Raw genomic sequence first — 23,159 nt, forward strand, 5'->3', positions numbered from 1 at the left:
ATGTACTTAAACATATAACGTTTAATTTAGATGACAACGTTTACCGTTACGCCCTAAAAGTACGATATTTCGCAGTTCATAAAGCGTGTTTTTTTCTAGATCCATTTGGACAGGCGATGTTTATTATTTATAAAATTGGTAAATACTTAAAATAAAATAGCTCTTTTTATGTCAATATGGACACATAATTAAATAAATAAAATACACATTACTATTTTATTCCTTCGCATTGGGCAATAAATAAGTTAAAAATCCATGAAATATCTGATTCACATACACGTTTATAACAAGACACAAATAGGCACAAATAATACTTTCTTTCAAAGTTTTATCTATTTAAAACAAGCTATACATGAAATATTTTACTTGGCGAGTTTATCATTTTGCTTACATAATCTAAACACGAAGGAAAATTTGTGTTAAATACATCGTGCCATATATGACAATATAATAATTTCCTGGATAAATGGATTATTAATTTTATTATTGTGTTTTTATTTAAATGTTACAATTTACAGGCACACAAATGTCAGTAATACCATTAATAATTAGCATTTATTATTAGCATTAACAATGCTAATAATAAAATACTCATTATGTAACCTGAAATTTTGAAAAAAAATAATATACTTGACAAAACTTACTCAATCAAAAATAAATATTTGTATTTTTATGAAATTAGTATACTCACTCAAATATAATCATATTATACTTAAGTTTTTTAATATGAGTACCAGTGTTAAATGAAAACATTTTGTGTAAAAAAACAATAATTGTGGTATAACCTACATAATTGAATACCTATTTATCCCTACAAACTCCTCTCATATACTTTTTGTACTCAATTATCAATTTTTAACATACTTCCAGTTTATATCCTTTTATATTCTTTGATGTAAAGTACTTAATTCTAAAATATGGATAAAGAGATTATCAGCTTAGAAATAGCATACGTTTTTAAAATTTTACCTATCGTTTAGTTAATATCTGCTTATAATTGTATGAAATCAAATCAAATAAACATTGTATTATTACTTTTACGTCTAATAAAGACACACAATTAATAAAAAAAAATGAATATTTGTTGAAATCGAAGTTATAAAGAACCATACTTTGTTTTAAAAAACAAGCCTTTTTTTCACTATATTATATAGATTCAATATATTAAATAATAGTTCATTATATATTTAACAGATTATAAATTAAAAAAATAATAAATAAAAAATAAATATGTATAAATTATAATTTAATACTTTTACCAGAATATTTATCAAATACTTGAATTCTGCTGCACATTAAGTATCTAGTATATCGTTAATCGTATTTGAGTAAGTCATAGTTGTGGAAGTGATAAATTTGAATTCAATGATGAATCGTTACATTCAAAAAATTAATATGAGTAAATCAAAAAGTTTGAAAACTTAATCAAAAATTCCTCATAGGTTAAAGATTTATGTTTTTTTTTTTTATAAGTATTTGAATTTTAGCTAAATGTTAATGTCAAAATCATAAAAATGTGTAAATTATTTTCTAGTTAAAAATGCTTTAAGTACCTATTCAATATTTAAAGCTCAAGATTGATAATTTAATACAAATATTTCCTTGTAGTTTATAATGAAACCAAATAATCTAAAAATGTTATAAACTTTAGATTTAAATAAATTTGTTGTAAGTATTTTAAGTTCAATTTGGATGAAATACAATATTTAAACAGAGTAAAACAATTTTAATATTTTTATTGCAAATTAAAAATATTTTCGTGGGGATTTGAAACTTTTACGTATATTATTTCCAAAACATTTAGATTTATTTTACAATATTGTCTGATTATAATGTATAACGTATTAACGTATCACTAATAGTAAAATAAATTATTATAATAATTAATAGTAATATATTTATATGACAATAGACGGACTAATCGTCTCCGTTCAAAATCAATTTGTATATGCTATATAGTATATAATTTATTGAATTCAAATAGATCACATGCATTACAATGACCTGCTCAATACTAGATAAACCCGACTGCTACCACATAGCGGAGCGGCTACTTAATGGATTTTTTTTTAAATTTATTATTAATTAGTATTAAGTAATATAAATAAGTAAAAGGAGGACTAATAGTATTATTTAAGTATATTAATTATATATTATATAACCATAGACAATAACGTAATTTCTTATATTGAATTTCGAGGTTGTATTTATGTACCTACACATGTAAACATTTTAAATTTATATTTTTCATTTATTTTGTTTATTACTTATAATATAATTCATAAATATTACTTTTCAACTTTTTAAGAGCACCTACTTATGTAAAATAGTGTTTTAACTGTATACGTGATAAAATAATATAGATTAACTTAAAGGCGAATAATATACACATAAAATAATAAGTTCCTGTTTTTTCTTTCTATTTCAATGAACTATTGTTTTTTTATAACACGCAAGTATTTTCAACCAGGTACTAAAAGTTTTAATATTTAAAAATGTATTTCTTTAAATACAACTTAAAGTTTATTAAAGAAATGTCAATTCAAACATTTCCGACTTCTTTGTAATAAATCATTTATATGTTCTACAACTGCCATAACTATTTAAAGAATGTCTACACTATACATCCATTAGCTAATTAGTATTTGTATACATAACGTTTGTATGGATTTTATATATGTTATTACTAAATTTTTTTTAAATATATTACTTGATTTATAAATGTCACCTTCCCTGGATTAATGTTAATCTAAAAATGTATTCTACCAAGAGAATGTTAAACTATCAATATTATTATTTATATTATTTATTTAATTTATTTTAATACCAAATATCCCCAAAGTTCATACTTTATTTACATTAACTAAATAAAAAAATGTTGATAAGTAATAATAGAAAAAAATTAAAGTATTTTTATTATACGATCGTTAAGAGGAAGTATTTACTTAAGAATGTGAACTTTTAAAATAATAATCATTTATACCTTATTCAAACAATACATTTTTTCATAGGAAAATTAATCGTAATATAATATTTTGTAAGTACTTAACATTTTTAACATTTTAATTGTAGATAAAACACTAAAATGGGCAAATCCCGATTTCTTCCCATACATACCAGTTTGTCAAAATGTACACGATTCCTTCCATGCTAAGTTTACTGATAAATTCGCACGTAAGCCTGATTCCTTCCCAAAGTAAATTATATTCACCCTATCCCAATATTTATAAATTTATTGAAGCTGTACTGCAAAAGCAAGCTGCTACTAATGATGAAATTAATACATCAGTTAAAACAAAAGAAAGAACAAAATGTAAAAATAAAATACATTCAGCAGCATATGAATAATTATACGAGTGATAAATTATAAATATCATTATTATGTTAGTTTGTGATATCTGTATTGTACAGCAACACATCGTTTTAAAAAATATGTATAACTATAATACGGTATGATAAAAATACACAATGACTTAAAAATGATGACATTACGCCATTTCAAAAATAAATAGACTTGATGTTTACATCAATACCGTAAAAAAAATTGTGCATCTTGAGTAACGCTAGTCAGACTAGAAAGGATTGGTGCTTACCGTAACTTCAAATGGGGAGGAATTGAACTCCTGGAGGATATAAATAGTAAATACCTTATATTAATCCCTTTTATAAGGAAGAAATCGGACTGATAGATCCATAATATCCATTATTTTAATAAAACTCTAGTAATAATTATTGTATATTTTTTAGATGATTCTATTCTTAAATTTTTTTGCTACAAAATAACAGTAAGTAAAATTATAATAATATGTTTACATAATATTATGACTTATGATATTTTATTTTTATCTGACAATTTTTTTTTTTTTTTAGTTTAAGTTAATTATTTAATTAATGATAGTTAAAACACTTCAGTTAATATTAATTAATTAACCGTATAGTTATTTCATAGATTTGGTCCAACTAATATCAGTTTTTATAGTGACTAAAATGAAAATAAAATCTGCTACCATAGATTTGAGTTACCTTGATTTTGAAATAAATAATTCAACTAGGTATTATTATTTAATCTATAGTGGCAAAAATGGCCAATTTTTTATCGACTTTGGCGGCTATTGGTTCCGTCGATTATTGTTCATTATATTTATCTAACGACTTCAATGACTTAATTCCAACAATTTTTAAATTGTGCATCTTTCTATTATAATGCTTTTTATTTTTACATCTTTCTCATATTATAAACAATAATAATAACAATTATTATAATTGTATTTTATCGTGCAATACACTTGAATCTATATAATTGTTCATAATAAGTTGACATGATTACAATATAGCTATAGTGACTTTAACATTATCCAGTTATAAATATAACATTTTTCTTCCGTAATTTTTTTATTTCACATATTTTATAGACAGTGGTTCACTAAGCATAGGTGGTCACCACTATTTTTAATTTAATAATACATTTATTGAAATTCTAATTTTTGGAATTTCTATGTATATACTAATATACTTAAGCCACATTTTCTAATCCTTGAGATTATTGATATAATATCAAAATTAAAATTAGAACAAGAAGTTTTTAAATTATTTAATTTTGTGTACTAAAGATGATTGGTTCATGATTGGCTTGACGTTTAAACGATATGGGGCTATGCTGATTTTGAAACTTGTAATGATTAATATTTATTTATCAAAATTAATAAATTGTGAAATTGGCCAAGTATAATAAGTAATAGATCCAATTTTATGTATCTTTTATACTTTTGTAAAACTATTTTTAATGATTATTAATCTTATTAGAAATATTTTAATGACTGATGAGAAACTATTCGTTTGAATTTTGATTAAGGTTCATAAATACTAAAAAAAAAAATTATCCAGTAATAATTTACAACTAAAAAAAATATTCTCATTTGAAAAACAGAAGTTTGTATTGCCACAGAACATTCTCTAAGTAGCATAAAAATCTTAAAAATTTGAAAATATTGTTTTTTTTAATATATTTACCAATTCTAAATAGCAGAATTTCAATAAATTCATTTTTAATGAAAGATTGTTGGTGAGCATGATTGATTAATCACCTTGTGCACAGATCATACAAACTTCAACATAATGGGTATAAAAAGAAAATATAAGTTATCTAACGAGAAAAATTATTAAAACAAAATATGTTGTAAATTAATAATTTTAATAACACGTTCAGTAATATGAGTATACATAAATACAATTTTTATAAATTTAACACTTGGAAAATTGGTAAGTAGATAGTATGATGAACAATAGTCACCAGAAACAACGATCGTCGATTCAATATGTTATCATAAAGTAGTAGTTCCTTAATAAAGTAATAAATGAATAGTAACTAATAAAATTGATAAATCGCCTGCAGTAAAATATGGCTTAATCATAGAATTGGTCTATAATATATTTAAATAACAGTGCAAAAAAAAAATTGTTATCTAGTGGACCTTTTTTTTAAGTTTCAAAGTTTGTATTATTTGACAATGAAATATTATCTATGTGTTTCTATTCCAAAATGTTTAATGTAATAAAATGTAATTACATTTGTTGTTAAACTATCTTTGCGCTATATACCTCATTTATATAGTATAAAACTAGGTGGATATTACTATGAGTTTAAATTTAAAATAAAATTATTGTAATTTTTTCCGTTTTATAAATATAATATAATATATAAATTTAATTATACAATTTTTTACGATATTTTTGAAACCGTATACCTAGTAAATTATAGTTAAATTAATTTAAACAATTTAAAAAAATAAAAATAAAACGGTTTTTAGTGAATTTGTTACAAAATAAGATTTATGATTTGCAAAACTGTTGTAACTCATATCATTTAATTGTATTTTAATTTTAAAGTTAATATTGTTATTTATAAGTATATTAAACTTATAGTTACTGTAACACGTTCTGACTAAAGTAAATCCTTCAAATTTTAATTAAATATTAATATTTGTATTTTGTACTTGCTGAACTGTATACGTTTTTAATTAATAAAAACGAAAATAGTTTTCAAGTTAGTATTTTGTTTTCTAGAAAACTGAAATAACTACTGAAACAACTCCACACAGGATCCATTAAAATATTACCTTGCATCTTTAATAACAACCTTTATTATTAAGGCGTATTAATTACAACTTTAAGTTTAAAATATGCCCGAAATAACAATGTACCTACAATCCGTTAATTAATATCGTTTTATCTTGATATAATTTTAAAGGTTTATTTCTTCGTACTTGAAACGTCAGAAAAGTATACCAATCTTGTTCAACTTTCGTTTGTAGTTTACATAAGCTATTTTAAATTAGGTAAGTAACTTGAAAGTGATACTTTTTATTAGATTTATTCCTAATAGTCAACAGTTTTAGAAAATAATAGTTTATGATTATGATCGATTTCTTTTAAAGTGAGGTAAAAACAATTTTATTAAAATATTAATAACCCTTTCATTAATCAGAGTAATGAATAGTAATTGTTATATTTTTGGTTTAAACCGATACAAAAAATACAAACAAAAACCAATAATAATTAAATTACCGTTGGCTATTATGTCCTATTAACGGTCCGTTGCCTAATATTAACTCAACTAGTTTTTAGAATAATTAGAAACTATGTATATATGTAACACTTACCTCTAACTTGGTCATACGGTAACTTAACTCAACCAATCGTTTAGTACCTAACAAATTCATGGCAACTGAAAGTTTAAGCGCTTCGTCGAACTTAACGGTGGCTGCCGAATGGAACACAATAGATACGTTATTAATTAACGTGTTTTGATCCAATGAGCTGATGCCAAGTTCGTATTTAGTGACATCACCATTAATCGGCACTAATTTTTTTAAGGATTCGGGTTGATTTTTCCTCACCCAATCAAATATCTAAAAAAAAACGAAAAATTAAAATACCAAAAAGTTGCAGTTGCAATTTTTAAACATTACAACGAGTACCTACGTAAAAATTACGTAAAAATTATGTATAATATAATGTCAGTTTATTGCCAGATTATTTTTCTAGTTAATTTCCAGCTAAGCTTAAAATATTTTGTATCCACTTTTTTAGTTTTAGTTTTTAATAAATTTAATATCGAAGTATCATTACGTTTCATATAATAATATTATTATATTATGTACATACAAATACAAAATGTCAATATTATAGTTGTTTTTTTTTTATTGTGTATACTTATTTTTTCATTTTTATTTGGTAATCAGAAAACACGAAATAATATAGTGTAAAACGATTTGAAAGTAATAGGTACATTAAAAACTAATTAAAGTGAATAAGACTGAACACAGACCAAATATTATAAGTAGATATAAACTAAAAACAAATCAAAAAAAGAGCTTATTATATATTATTATTATATGACTACCAAGACCTTAATTAGAATAAAAATATCAACGAGTGCTGCCAAACACCGAGTGTTATTTTCAAATTTAGCACGCGTCTTGAATGAACTATAATATTTTATAGATCGTAGCTTATGATTTTCACTATTCCCGAATGAATTTAGTTAAAACATGAAAGATATTAGATTCTCTTAGTAATTTATAAAAAATGTTAAAGGTACACATGCGGCATGCTTCAATGTAGTTATAAATTAACTGTGCAAACATGAAAATTATTTGTACATCGTGTGACATAAACCGAAATAGTTACCTAATCAAAGAAATAAAATAAAAATAAAATAAACATTACGATAAATGTATATACACAATTGTTACTGTAATTATTGATATTATAATTTTATTTTACCGCAGCGTTGAGTAGTTGATCAAGCCTAGACTTGACGTCGTGGCCTTGTTTAGGCCTGATTAATAGGTATATACATGCGATGTTCGGACACGAGTGCAGCAATTTTTCTACCAACACCTTGCCCATGAACCCTGTGCCACCGGTGATGAGTACATGACGACCACGAAAGAAGTCCGATATCGGGCTGGACGTGCTGGCCATTTTGATATTTTTTGCAGCACAACTGAAAAACAAAAATAAATTCAAACATAATCGTTTTGTATTATTATCATATCATTATTATGACTCTGAATCAACGAATAACACGAAAAGCTGTAGTGGTATGCCGATGACTATAATACACAGAACGAGCGACGTAGGGTAGATATTGTTTTCTCGAATAATAAAAGAATGAATGATAAACGAAAAGAGCGACAGACGGTGAAATCCTTTTATGTCCTCTAATAGTGGCATTATATGCGTGACGTGCACGTGGCGCGTGTGAGAACTTACACCCTCCGGATCCTCTGATACGAGACCACTCTACCTGTCTATACATTAGTCACTCGTCGACGGTGACGGAATTCTGACGGCGAATCCGGTGCGTTTTTGGATCGGCGCATAACGCATTTCGCACGTTGGCGGCCGTCCCCGAGGTTAATCGGAGAGATATAATATTACGACAATGTGGGGTGAACTTCACGAGTTCAAATCTCAGAGAAAAAATTACCTACAAACATATCCATGGCACATATATACAAGATAATAATAACAATAATAAATATTTACTGTTAACGATAGTATCGCTGTCGCTGTCGTTAATTATACCAATAGAGATGGGTGGTCCCCTCTTGGATGCGGTAAGACGAAAAAAAAAAAACGCACGACCGCGGACGGATAAGACGGATACGAGACTGCCGCAACGTACCTCAGTGTACGACTTGTGAACCAACCAACGCGCCGACGGACGGTTGGACGAGAGCCGACGGCAGGACAACGCGATGCGACGCCGACTACGACACTCCACGAGCGGCGGTACACAACGTGACGATATGTGTGTGTGCGCGCGCGTGTGTGTGTGTGTGTGTGTGTGTGAGAGAGGTGTGAGAGAGAGAGATAGAGAGTGCGCGCACGCGCGTTCGTGTGTGTGTGTGTTTTGCGATTGTGTGCGTGTAGATACGCTGTGCGCACCGTATGGTGTAGCGACCGTACAGCTGAGGCCTGAGAGCGTCAGTCGTCGCCGTCGCAGACTGCGGCCAAAGTGCGCGTGCGTGTCGCGCCTTGTGTCTGTGTGTGTGTCGGCGCGCGCGTATGTGTGCGCGTACGCACTCACGACCCCATCCCGGCGGCGGCGGCGGCAATGGTAATTCGATAAAGGGGCGGGCGCGCTTGCCGTCCCGCGTTCCGCCGTGTGCGTGCGGCGACGGGACGGGGAAAAAAAAATCGGGGAGCTGCCCGTGCCTTCCCCTCGCTCGAGTAACGTCGCGTCATCCCTCGCCGAGGTGGCGTTGGCGGTATCTTCCCCTATCGTGCTGTTCGCACGCCACCCCCGTGTCTTTGGGCCGCGGCCCTGGCGGTAGTGGCGGACGGCTGTAATGTGGTCTCGGCGGAGGAGCGGCACGGTGGAGGCGGGGGGGGGGGGGTGGATGTGGGTGTGGTGGTGGCGTCGCGGCGTGTCGATAAATCTGTGGGTGGCAGGATAAAAGTATGCGTGTTTGTTTGTGTGTGTGTGTGTGTGTGTGTGTGTACGTATTTGCGTATAGGTAATACTGCGTGTGCCCCGAGACTGCGAATAAACATCTACCGCCGCGCCGGTTAATCTGTACAGTGTTGTTTTCGCGTACATCGCGGCGCCCGCCGTCTCGTGATATGAATGGGAAGGTGTAGGTAGAGGTGTATGGGAACGCGGAAAACCCGAGGCCGCCACCGCCGTCTGGTTTTTGAAAAACGTCCACTCGGCGTCGACGACCTATAAGTACGTTGTTATTATTATGTGCACAATAATTATGCGTCTGTGTGTATGGTGTGTGCGTAACGCGTGTTGTGTACACGCGCATTATTACCGTGTGTGCATTTGATTCCTACCTCGGGGGGAGGGAGGGGGGACCGTGTTTTATATCGGTGCCGAGTTTTGTTTTCCTCTCGTCGCGGTTTTGCCGGAGGGGTGAGAGAGTTTTTTTTTTTTTTTTGCTGGAACGCGGTCCGAGAGTAAAAGAATACTGCGACTTTGTATACGTAACGGTACAAAAAATCGACCCCGTTCCGGTACCCGCGGACTGCAGTGCGTCCGAATGCCCCCGAAAGTCATCCCTCGACCCACTACGGTACTTATATACATACGTATAGGTATGCGCGCTCCGCCAATCGACTATGATATAACATTAGTTACTATTATTACTTAATATTACGCCACGATCGCCTATACCTTTTACAATGTACCTATTTATATATTTGTGAGAAATTTAACATCCAACGTTTCTTTTCTATCAATACAATATACCTTTGATACAGCGAATGAAAATTGAATGACGGTAAATGCAATTTTAAATTTTAATAACTAGAGCGAGAATTTTCAATCAAGTTGATAAAATCATAAGTCATAAGTTCATAACTGTCGTAGTTTTTGTTAAACTCTTTAAACGGTATTTTTTTATTCTTTGAATATAAACACTTACGAAACATAATGTAAAAGAAAGATCTCGTTAATGTTAATTGAATAAATATAATATTGTAATCATTTTTAATCAATATACCTAATACTTATTTTTATTTTTATATTATCATAGCTATTAATTATTTTGTAATAGTATTTATTAGGACAAAAGTTATTACATCTGAGTATCAGAATTGATATCCCAGAAAGCTAAATCTAACACTTTTTTTTAAAAAAAAACCAAATGAAAAAATATATACTTAAAGTCAAAAAAAAATAAATAAAATAAAATAGAAAATAAATATTACCTAATGTTTTATTTTCGACTTATTGACTACGTGCAACCATAGAAATTAAAAATAGATAGGTTACATAGGCTTGCAAGTTTGTAGATAATTCGTTATATTAAATACAGTGATATCTTGTAAAATATAATTATAATTTGTGAAAAACAATAATTATAGGTTTTAATTTTATTGTTTTAAAGTAAAATAGATCTTTTTAAAGAAAAAAAGATATTATGTTTTATTTTAATATTTTCGAAAATTGTATGATATTTTTATTTTTTACAACCCCTATCAAAGTATCAATAAGATGTAATTTGCATCCAATTTGCTACCCGATACCCTAAAAGTTTAAAATCAAAGCATTTATATTGCTCCAAAAGGTGATGACAGAAAAAAAAATAACACATAATTGTAAAATCAATACATTCATCGTCGTTCCGCTAAGAATTTAAAATATTACATTTTAAGAAACATTAACATTTTTTTTTTTTTTTGACGAAAGAGAAAAATAATATAATACCATAGATACACTATATGTATTAAATTCGTATGCAAATTTTATATTCCAGTACCATGGAATTATTTTAATATAACTGTATTATATTTAATCCGTACTAGTATGATTTAACATATATTTCATGTTTTTTTGTGATTTCGAATATTGTCTATTTTTAGAAAATGTGTAGGCACTTTTTTTTCTCCAGAAAATAACAATTGTTGACGACAACGTCTATAATTATAATATATTATAATATTAAAACGTTCGAACAGAAATAAAAAATGGACTGTATTTTTATTAATGCAGGTCCACGGCTGAGTACCTATCAACCAATGGGCCTTTGTAGGTCTTAATCAACTATCAAGGTTTGTTATTAATAGATAATAGTCAATATAAGTATTAATAATTATAGACCCTAATAATACTTATTACTATTAGGTTAAGGACAATTAAATTTGTTAACAATTTTTGTGTGTCCTTATAGGTAATATAATATCTATTTTATATTTGAATTTCATACTATAGTTGTATAATAGTTACTCTTATCTCTTATGCCTATAACATGCAATACGAGACTATGAACGGAATTCAACGTTATTCTCTACATATCATAACTGCATGTCAATTATTTAAAAACTCAGACAATTATCTATGTTTTAGTTATTTTTTTATTATTATCAATAAATACCTTCTACAGTTCAAAACACTAACATATTTTTAATTTAATGACTGTAATTTTAAACCATGTTTTTGATTAGTTTTAATGCTGTAATGAAAAGTTTCTTCTTGTATTATTTTTATTTTATAATCTAAATAATCAAATGTTTATTATTACGTATTTAATATTATATTATTTAAACAATTTTTATACATAAACATATAGTGTTAAACATAATATACAAATGTAAATAAATATATCAGGTTTATATTAAATAATACTAACATTTTACAGTACGATGTCTACATACATAATATTGTGAATTAGGTACAATAACAAAATATATTATAACAATTTAAATTAAAACAATGATGCAAAAAAAATTGCAAAAATCATCAGGTTTTTCATTTATGCACAGGTAACTTTATAAAAAAACATTATTTTCACAAAAAACAGTAAAAAAATCCATCTTTAGAATTTTGTTTCAAGAATATACTATTTTAACGTTTTAAAAATAGTGGTTCATATAAAAACTGAGCGAGCGAATAACTTCACTCGGTTACTAGGTTCTGACATAACAATTGGTTTTTAACCTGTGACCTACTCGAGGTGGTTTTGCATATACAAAATCGAGGAATGTGTTCAACGTAAGCTCTCTGAGCGAGCGTAGCGAGCTAGTTACCCTGGCCGGTTTCTAGGGGCCAACAGAAGAATTTTTTTTACCCTGTGACCTACTTGTAATTGTTTTGCATAACAGTCAATGCATGTTTTCGATTTAAACTATCCGAGCGAGTCTAGCGATCAAGTACCATGGTATGTATTGACTACTATTTTGAACAGATAGGTTCTAACAAGACGAAAAACAGAATTGTTTTTTACCCAGAAACCTACAAGGCAGTTTTGCATAATATAACAAGTACTGGATGTTTTCGAGTGATAAATTTTCCAAGTGAGCGCGTAGTAAAATATATATTTTTAGCTCTTTTCACAAAAATATAAAAATACGTTATTTGCACGAATTTTTGCACATAATTAATAAACAAATAATTTCTAACGATTTAAAAACAATTTTTGACATCGTTATTTTTAAAATATTGAAATATGGATACATAGAAGATCAATGAGCTCGTATAGCCTTTCATACATTTTTAAAAACCGTGATAAGCTCACGGAAAGTGGGCAGCTATGATATTTTCGGATGGCATCACTCATTACTTCATTAGTATTACGACATTGGTCTCCGCCGTTCGATTCACAATAATTCTCAATCGAACACGCTTTAACATTTCCATCCCCGCTATATATATATATATTATTGTTGTGCAATGCGACGAAATTCTGACAAAACAACATCTTGAAAGGGCCTCTATACAATCATCGACCCAACCTAACAGTGAAACACTTCACCAATTAGCCGAGAAGTACATCCCCTGTGGCTCATAATGTACCCATGTTGAGTTATCAGGAAAAACGGTGAACGGTCATCTATATTATAAGTCATATAATACTTCACAGATTCTTTATAAGAATAGCGATAATTTAGTGCATCGAATGCATATTAATATTAGGATGCATTATATTTACGTATAATTTATTAATCTATATAGTATAGGGTTGATGAAATAATCATGTGATAAATTAGGTATTTTTGTATATTACCATCACTCCATATTATCTGCATCTTTATTAATTATTATAATATTATTGTAACGGAAAACGTACCTATAGTTAAATTGATTATGGTTTCAGTGGTTCGAAATAAAAATATAACATAGGCCATTTTAGTCTGTATAACGGTGCATGTATATTACCTACTGGCTACTACATAGGTAAATAGGTACCTAATAAAATGTTCTTTACTTTTTTATTGGCCAAACTATAAACTATAACAGTAATAACAAATAAAAGTATATTCATACATTCTTTGACAGAGTAACGCCCATTGATTTATGTACAAATATTTCTTTATGCTTATCATGATTGAATAATTGGCGATTATGTTTTACAATTAAAATTCATTAAATTCCTTGTTGGTCTAAATAAATTAAAATTATTCAGTTACTGTGGTTTTATTAACTTATGGTTTGATTTTTAAAACGAACACATTGGTACATGCGAAATTAGTCAAATTTCAAGTAAAATGCCTATACTATTGAAATTAGACGATAATATGACTAGAGTAATTTTACAATAGTTATACCTAACACTAAAAATTAATTAAATTCATTAATTTTTTAAGTATTGAATGATTTTATAAAACATTTTAGATAAAAATATTGGCAGATTAATTAATATTAATCACTGAACTTTTTAATTAAATACATAGAAGTATAAACACTGCGATCATTACGTGTTTTGTAATTAATTTTAATTTTTACATGTACTTCCGACCTTATTATTTCATATAATTAAATAATTTATTTTCCTTAGATAGGTATTCATTAATTTATTTTAAACAATTATTATACTACTGAAATTAATTAAAATATTATTTTTTATAATAATATATATATATTTTTAATTAAAACTAATTATTCGCCCGTTCATAAATCTGGTGATTTTAGAAATTATTTAACACGTTTAAAAATATTTTTTAACTGCAATTTGATATGTAAATGTATTCATAATCAGATATATTGATGTAAAAGATTGTTTTTTACCCTATAAAATAAATCTGACAATCCCAGATTGTCTTCAAGATGAGGAATTTACGGTGTTTAAATTTTAATGCAATTACATATACTTTAAATTTAAAAACAATTCACTTAGTAAATATGAGAAAAGGAATGTCCCAAACTTTTATTTCGCCATTTTATTGACTGTAAATTAGACAATAAATTATTTTACACAAAAAAAAACTAGAATCTATTATTTCACTGTTGTTTTTAAGAAAACATCGAACAATTAAAAAAAAAAAGTTTGTTGGGAGAAATGTGAAATGTATAGGTTTCCCGTTATGAACATAACCTATTATAATTCTTTTATATTTTGATTAAAAATTAATAACTCTAGACACTTCTAAAGTTTTTTCATTATTTACCTAAGCATTTCACAGATATAATGAAAAAATTAAAAGTTATAAACTTATTTAAAATATTTTTATATGTACCTACAAGTACTATGAACTTCTTTATTTTCTTCGTTTTTTAAAGACTACATTTTTAGTTTCAACAACTTGATTATAATAAACCCACCTACTCATATTATTAACAATAATAATCTAATAAATATAATCCATGATATTTTATTCAACAAGAATATAAATATATTGAATATCAATAGGTATTTTTAAAATTATAATAATTTGTATAAGCCTCAAAAGTTTAATTTGACAAAAATAGTTTATTATTAATACGTTTAAACTAAATGATAAAATAGTAGGTGCATCCATAATAATAGTATAACATCAATATAATTTCAATATTTCATCACCATCTCACGCTTTAAACCAAAAATAATATATTAAATTATATTTAGGTTTGTTTGGAATTTATATTATCTAAATTAATTCAATATGTGTATTCCAAATAAACTATGCTCTTTGATATAATCTCACCCGAAATATCTGTGTAGTTGTTACTTGTTACATATTAACTTTTGTGTAATAATTCATAGAATTCTATAAACAGTTTTCGTAAAGGCCAACATTGATTAAATGTATGACAGGGATATCCTAATAAAGTATGGCAACAAACTACAAAACCATCAAAATCAGCATAGAAAACGTAAAGTATAAATTGGGCCAAAAATATTTAATAGAATACTACATGCGATCTGCACAAAAAAACTTATCGTAAAAATAATTGTATACGCATCTTAATGCCTAACGGTACGTAACTTATATGCAATTATATATAACAAGTATATTTCTCTATGATGTGATTTCAATACCAGAGAAAATTTTCTTTAGTTTTTTGTTTGTTATTTTTTCATTTAATCTTTTGATTACTGCATTAAAATATAATTATAAACCTCACTGAACTGCATTTAATTTACTTTATTGTAAATACTTTGATTGGAGATTTTCTATTATATGTAATGTAAATAAGAAGAAAACGTTTACATTTCCAATAAATAATCCTGGTGGCTACAGGTATCCAAGAAAAAAATGATTGCATATTTAATATTTATTTACATTAATTTACAATTTGAAAAATGCTTTAATAGTTTTGAAATTCGATTTTTGATAAAGTTCAATACGGAAAAACGATAAAGTGCATTTTTTAAACATCAATACCTTTCAGTTTTTACTATAATTTACTTGACACGATTATTAGATTAATTTCGGGGAAAAGATATTTGACGAGGATTCATCGATTTTACCAAAACATACTATTTCAAAATATGTTACAACCATTACATCGTTTATACAGAATCCACTACGTCCATACGAACTATGCGTACTAACTATTTATACATATCGATTACATCATGTCTTATTTATGTCAATACAGTTAATATTAGACGATAATTTAAAATTTGTTATGATATAATTTACTAATGTTCATTATGTATTTATCAATATACATGATATGTGTTATAATATAATATAATATATATTAAATATACCTACCAAGTTAATATTTGTTTATTACGTACTAAAATTTAAGACAAATTTGTATAATAGTTTGATACATACAGCTAGTAATTATGATGATATACCTAGCATATTGTAAGAGGAGGTTTATTCATTGTTTTACTTCTACGTATTCTTTCTTTGTAATTATTTAATAAATTAATTCAAATTGATGTTTGACTTCAACCACATTAATTGTCAAATAAATTCGTTGTCATCTATGAAAATTATCTATTAATACTTTAAATAAAATATTAATATGTATAATACTGTAATGTTTGTTAAAAATTTTCCTTTGTTTATAAAAAACAATAATATATATTGTATAATACCGAAAAGTTTCAAATCTCTGTGATTAATATTTCTTGAATAACAACTAAAAGTTTGAATATTAAATGTTGTCAAATTATGAACATCAATCGCTTAATAAACAAAATATTTAAATCGGAAACACAAGCTAAACTTAACATAGTTGGATAATATAATATACATCACTGCCTCTAACACTTTAATAAAATGCGTTGACGTAAACCACAACATAAAGATTTGAATGATTATACCTAAGTACATTCAAAAGTTAGCTCCATTAAAAGTATTTATATTATAGAAAGTAAAACAACCTCTGATTTAAAAAGACCAGAGATATCACTAGTGTATGCTGCAAGACTAGCCAGATCAATAAATAACCTCGCATCATTAAACAATATAACCTTAAAAACATTAAAAAAAAATCGAAACTTATCCAAACAACACAAATAATAAAAAGAAAAAAGACAATAAGGCCTCCGTGGATAAATACATTTTATATAAACACCGAACTAAATGCACTATTTAAAAAAAAAACCACCAAATCTATTTGCAAATATTTTCAAAATTAAATTCGAATCTTATAAAGAATTTCAGGAAATAATTACGGAAGCCACTAAAAATCACAAGGATGTAGGAATATCTATAGTAAAAAATTATAATCATCATTTAAATTCCTAACCATATGCTTCATTTTGACAGCTCCATTCACCATTCACCTAACATACAATGCATGTATCTTCCATACACCGATATTAAATAAAAAATTAAACAAAACACTATTTTTTGTGGATAAATATATGAGGTAGTCACAAAAACAAGTTAAGCAAAATTAAATATTCGGTTATAAGATAAAACAGAAACCCAATTATAAGTATCACAAATTAAATGAAACTAGAATTAAGCACATCAGACTAACATACAAAATACTGACGAATTATTTACTCCCCCGAATATCAACTGTATGACATCATTCCAATAATCAAAAATATATCAATAAAAATAGTGGTCGACAACCTTTTGAAACTTTGGGGCTACATTTAAAGATTAAAAATGATTAGTATTATTTTAAAATTGTTTAATAATTATTATGTAAAAATGTTGCAATTTAACAGTTATAAATTAGAGAATATAATGCAATTAAAATTGTTTGAATATTTGATAAATATACTGTTGGACGTATATTGTTCACTATTTTTTCGATTTCCTTATCAATATTACTTTTTCACGCTCTAAGCATAATATGGTGGAGGGAGATGATCATATGATTCATATGTTCAACGTGATCGGTAAGGGTTATAAATTGTTTTTTCATATGAGAAAAGGCCGAGCTGTTCACACACATATATTTATATACCCAAACGGCAAACATACAATAATAATATTAATAATAATAATAATATTTTGCAGCTACATTTTTAATTTTCGAAAATAATGGAGTAAGTTCAGCATGAAAATGTAAATACGATTGTTTAAATGCATTTTTAAGAACATTTTAGCGCTGCAAATTTACGTATTATTTCCATTTGAAGCTCAACAGGAACATCGTCAACTTCGATATTAAATGGTTGGCAAGTAATTGAAAATATTGTGAATATAATTTAAAACCTTGAAAACAATTATTAAATTTGTATTGAAGTGTCAAAATAGATTCAACAAATTTAGTTGATGAAAATAAAAATTTCGAGAATTCAAAAAGATTTTTACAAGCAAGAAAATGTGTTAGTTCATTTCTTCAAAATGAAACTGTAAAAGTTTCAACTTTACTTCAAAAGATTTTAAAGACCACATATAAAAATAAGTTTATTTTTACCTTTTAGTTTTAAATTAAGTTTATTCATATACTTAAATGTATCATCAAAAATCGTCAGTATTTAATATAATACGTATATAAAATATTCAATTTAATTGTTATTTTGGAGCCATATATGACCATATGGAATAGTTGCGAGGGCCACCGGTTGTCGATCACTGAATAAATATATTAACAAATAAATCGATTACATCAAAATTTGATTTAGTGAAAATAATTTTGTTTGTTTCACAACGTACCAACATTTTTATTTGTTATACATAAATCAAATTTATTACCGAAAATCATTCTCAACCTTTAGGATTTCAACAATTTTTCTGCTCTAAAAAATTTCGTCGTAAACAAAAAACACATAATTATTACAAAACCAACTTGCTCTACTCAATATCAAAATACAGTCATTGATGGACGTATTTTATTATTATGGTAAGTAAATGAACAAAAGGTTATATTTGCTACAGACTAAGCAGTTGAATTTTTTAAGCTTTCCGCACTCTGAAAAATATACAATGAAAAGAATAATAATAATAAACTGCACTATAAAAATAATAAATTCTTTACTTCGTCCAAAATCTAAAATATTTACTATATCAATTTGTATGTATAGGACAAAAAAATCGTCTGGTTACAGCTTTATTGTAAATTGTATAGATTGTAATTCAAATGATACATCAGGTATCATTTTATCAATAATTATAAGTCTAAATAATATAGTATATATTATTTAAAATCAAATTATAGTGCATAGGTATGATATTATGTATTAATTTAAAATAAGTGTTTAATGTTTTTCTATTATTTATTGTAGATAAATTATATACATTGTACAGGATAAGAATTATTTATTTCTATATTTTAATAATTAAAAATGAATTTTTTCGTAAAAATTGATACTTTTGGAAATAAGTCTTGCACATTGATTAATGTTTTTGTGGAGGAACTCTCGAGTCCCAAGTTAGGAAAAATATTTATTATCTCTATACAATAGTCTTTTTTATTATTGTTTCAGGTCATAGAATATTTCTACCACATAAATGGATCAATTTGTTTTATTCTTAATTTATTACGTACATGAAGAAGCCATAAAAGTTACCTTTCTCAAGTGTTATTACTCGACCTAGGGTGGGTAATTATCTTGAAATCGAATACAAATGACACGGAAGCATTGAAATTCTGTCTAAAACGGGTGTTAAAATAAGTTCACTCAACCATACAACTAAAGCAATTATAACCACTAAAATGATTAAATTGTAAATATTTATTTAAAATATAATTGATTAATTTTACTTAGAAAACAACTTGTTTGTGTATAATTTACCCCAATTATGCATTTTACTTAGTTTGGTTTACAAAATATATCCAAGAAAATTAACCTATTTAATCTAGGTAGTTTAAATAAAGGAAAACATTGACAAATTAATAACATTGTTTTAAATTTAAATGTTTTTAAAATAATAAATTATTTATTAATAATTAAATGCAAGATGATTCCAATTAATTGATATTAAGTTCGAATACATCAATATTACATAGAAAAATTTCTTTAACATTTATGAAAAATATAAAATTTATAATTTATATTTTATACCATTATTTTTCAAACGTTCCATTTAATTTAATTTAATTATTAACATGTATAATTAGCGTGGTGTAAGTTCAGCTCAATTACAAATTTTCATACTCCAGATAACCACAACAATAAAATTTCAGAAAAGTCGCTATGCTGTATAGTGAGTTTTGAATGTACCTCTTCATCAGGTAGTCATTGTGTAACGGACGTGTTCAACAAATTAATCATAACTCATATTATACTTAAATGATTCTGGTGGTAAAATTTATTTATATTATTATTAGTAATTTATTTTCTCTACTTGCAATACACAACTCATTAATGTGGTAAGTTCAACTAGCTTTTGTAATTATTAATTTATTTCTAGTAAAAAACTTATGAGTAATCTTGCTTAAAAAAATTATCAAACCCAAATCATCATTCATCATTTATTTAGTTAATTATATTGTATTTCATATCTATAGTCAAAATACAAACAATGTCAAATTATTAAAAAAAAACTTTACTTTATAAATAATGAAGGTATAATATAGGTAAATTATATCAGTATTACTGAATAATGAATATAGAATATAATATAAACAATAAAATTTAGATAGTGGTCACTAGTCGGTAGTTATCGATTATTATATTAATAAAACTATGTTAACTATGGAAAAAAAATACACCAAACAAATCACGTTTGTTTTTGTTAAATTAAGAATCTCGATATTTAATTTCTGGGAAAAAATATATATTTGTAATGAAAAATGAACTAATTTATATTTGTACGTTGGTAAGAATTTTTCATTTGTTAAATTACATTATTTCAATTTCAAAAAAGTTTGTTGTTTTTATAACAGCTAAATATTTTCAAACAACAATAAATTGTGTTATTATTTTAATGTTTACAAAGTATATTTAAAAAACATCTGATTACTACAGAACATTGTACTTACGATGAAATAATTTAAATTCATCTAATTAATCAAAACTTTTTATACAAAAATATTGTACTATAAATAATACATTAGTTTCATTTTGTTTTTTTATACAAGATATATATAACAAAGTAATCACGAGTTTATTATTATTATTATTATTATAACACAAGATGAAACAACATTTATCCAATATAACTGATTCAAACAATAGAGTAAAAATGATAAAACAGCGCATTGTGGTTTTAATTTACCCGTGTATAATAATTTTAATTTTTTTAAATTATATTAATTATTTTTTATAATTATTGAAATTTATTAAACATAGACTTGACAAAATTTTATCCATTTAAACGTAGACCATAGTCAAGCCATAAATAGTTATGGTTTTACAATTTTGCATAGTTCTTTCGTTATTATTGTAGACTGTAGGAAACTATAATACTATTAAGCTAAATAAATAAAAAATTATATTATTTATCTATGGAATAAAACTGTAACCATATGTTCAATATGACTCAATAATGATAATAATATATATGTATCTAACTATACCTAACCTATAATAAAGCGATTAACGAACTTGTGAACTAATGGAGGTGAACTAAACCCGAAATCCGATATTAACAAGTGCTGATTGTATGGCATGTCAAACATACAAATATAACGCAAGAACTAAGTTCTATAATATTACGGGCATAATAAAATATATTTAATCGTGAGAACTATTAAATCAATTTCTAGATTTATCAACACCTTTTAATGCATTAATTTCTAAAATATTTGTTTAAAAAAAAAATCTAATATTGAATATAATAATATTATCAGATTTCAAACACTAACCTTAAATTATAACACACGCAATTAGGCTTCACCCTTAAAATTTTTGATTATAAAACCGTTTCAATAATTTTAAATTATAACACTTATGAAAATGGATGTTTATCGTATGGAATATATCCATGCAATTATTTTCATTTCAATTAGTGCGTATAGTTTTTATTAAAAAAAAAAAAAGTTGTATACGTGTTAATAACTATATTTATTAGGCGCAATGATACAGCTTAAGTTTGTTCGCTCATTTAAAACAAATAAATTCGGTAAATTTGTCAAAGACAGTTCTTACCTGGCGATCTCTGGCATATATTTATATCGAAATGAACGCGATGATTGTGGTAAGTATATGTCACCGACTAAGAAGTGTCGTTGTTGCGCGTTCTCGTCGACGTCATGCCGGTAAAATGGTTTGAAATTTGACTCGAAGCACGGATCGGAATGCACGAGGTATGACGGTGAGGCACGTGACTGCAGTTATACGGTCAGACGACAGCAGCGAATGTAAGTTTTCACTACGGGTTCATATACCTATATAAAGTAGACCAACGCGCAGTCTAACGCGTAAGCATACGATGGGCCGGTGTATATAATAATATACTCGTATGCTAATATTATAATATCGGAAGTCACTCGGTATGCGGATCGTTTTAAGGGGTTGCTCTGACGGAGGTGTATGATGACGAAGGGATGTTACATAGAGTCGGACTTAAGTTCGAACTCGCGTCCCACGGAATAGGTAAAATATGATATAATGTGCACGGACTGCAGCAGCGGACTAATGCGACGATGACAGCGACAACCACCGATCGGCGAGACGGCGAATGTGAAAAATCGCAATAACCGCCGCGTAGCCACTGCGAAAACCCTCGTCGGCGGCTAAACCCGCGCTCACGATTTCGTCATAATATTATAACAATATTATACATGACTGTATTACAGTATCGCAGTTGTTTAATAACGAAATAGACGACCCCTCTTCCCTCTATCCCCACCGTCACTGTGTCCGACGCCACCACCACCATGATAGGTCGTCGTGTCTGTCTAGGCGCATTATTGGATTATTATTATTATCATTACTACTACACGTATATAATATTTATATATATTATATACATTTGTGTGTGCGTGAACCAAATACACCGAGGAATGTGTGGGCCTCACGCGATTATAAATGTTTGCATAAACATTATTTTGTCAGAAAAAAATAACAATAATAATAATATGATGATGATATATGGTGTCGTCGCGTTCCGGACAATCGGTGAAATACGAACGA

At 27.4% G+C, this 23,159-nt stretch overlaps 1 protein-coding gene across 3 annotated transcripts in view; it reads right to left on the reverse strand.

Annotated features, from left to right (window-relative positions):
* Positions 1-22,753, reverse strand: part of LOC113555636 (putative fatty acyl-CoA reductase CG5065) — a 47,046-nt gene extending 24,293 nt beyond the window's left edge. The window contains exons 1-3 of one of the 3 annotated variants that reach the window (XM_026960099.1): positions 22,173-22,753; positions 7,786-8,008; positions 6,660-6,908 (exon numbers count right to left, since the gene is read on the reverse strand). In XM_026960099.1, coding sequence (XP_026815900.1) covers positions 6,660-6,908; positions 7,786-8,008; positions 22,173-22,189 — 489 coding nt within the window. In that variant the 5' untranslated portion in view covers positions 22,190-22,753. Of the gene's footprint in view, positions 1-6,659; positions 6,909-7,785; positions 8,009-8,553; positions 8,819-22,172 lie in introns of those variants that run through there. The other 2 variants (XM_026960100.1, XM_026960101.1) reach the window with 2 other exon arrangements.
* Positions 22,754-23,159: the final 406 nt, after the last annotated feature.

Source organism: Rhopalosiphum maidis, chromosome 3 (genome assembly GCF_003676215.2).
Source record: "Rhopalosiphum maidis isolate BTI-1 chromosome 3, ASM367621v3, whole genome shotgun sequence".
NCBI classification, from domain to species: domain Eukaryota; kingdom Metazoa; phylum Arthropoda; class Insecta; order Hemiptera; family Aphididae; genus Rhopalosiphum; species Rhopalosiphum maidis.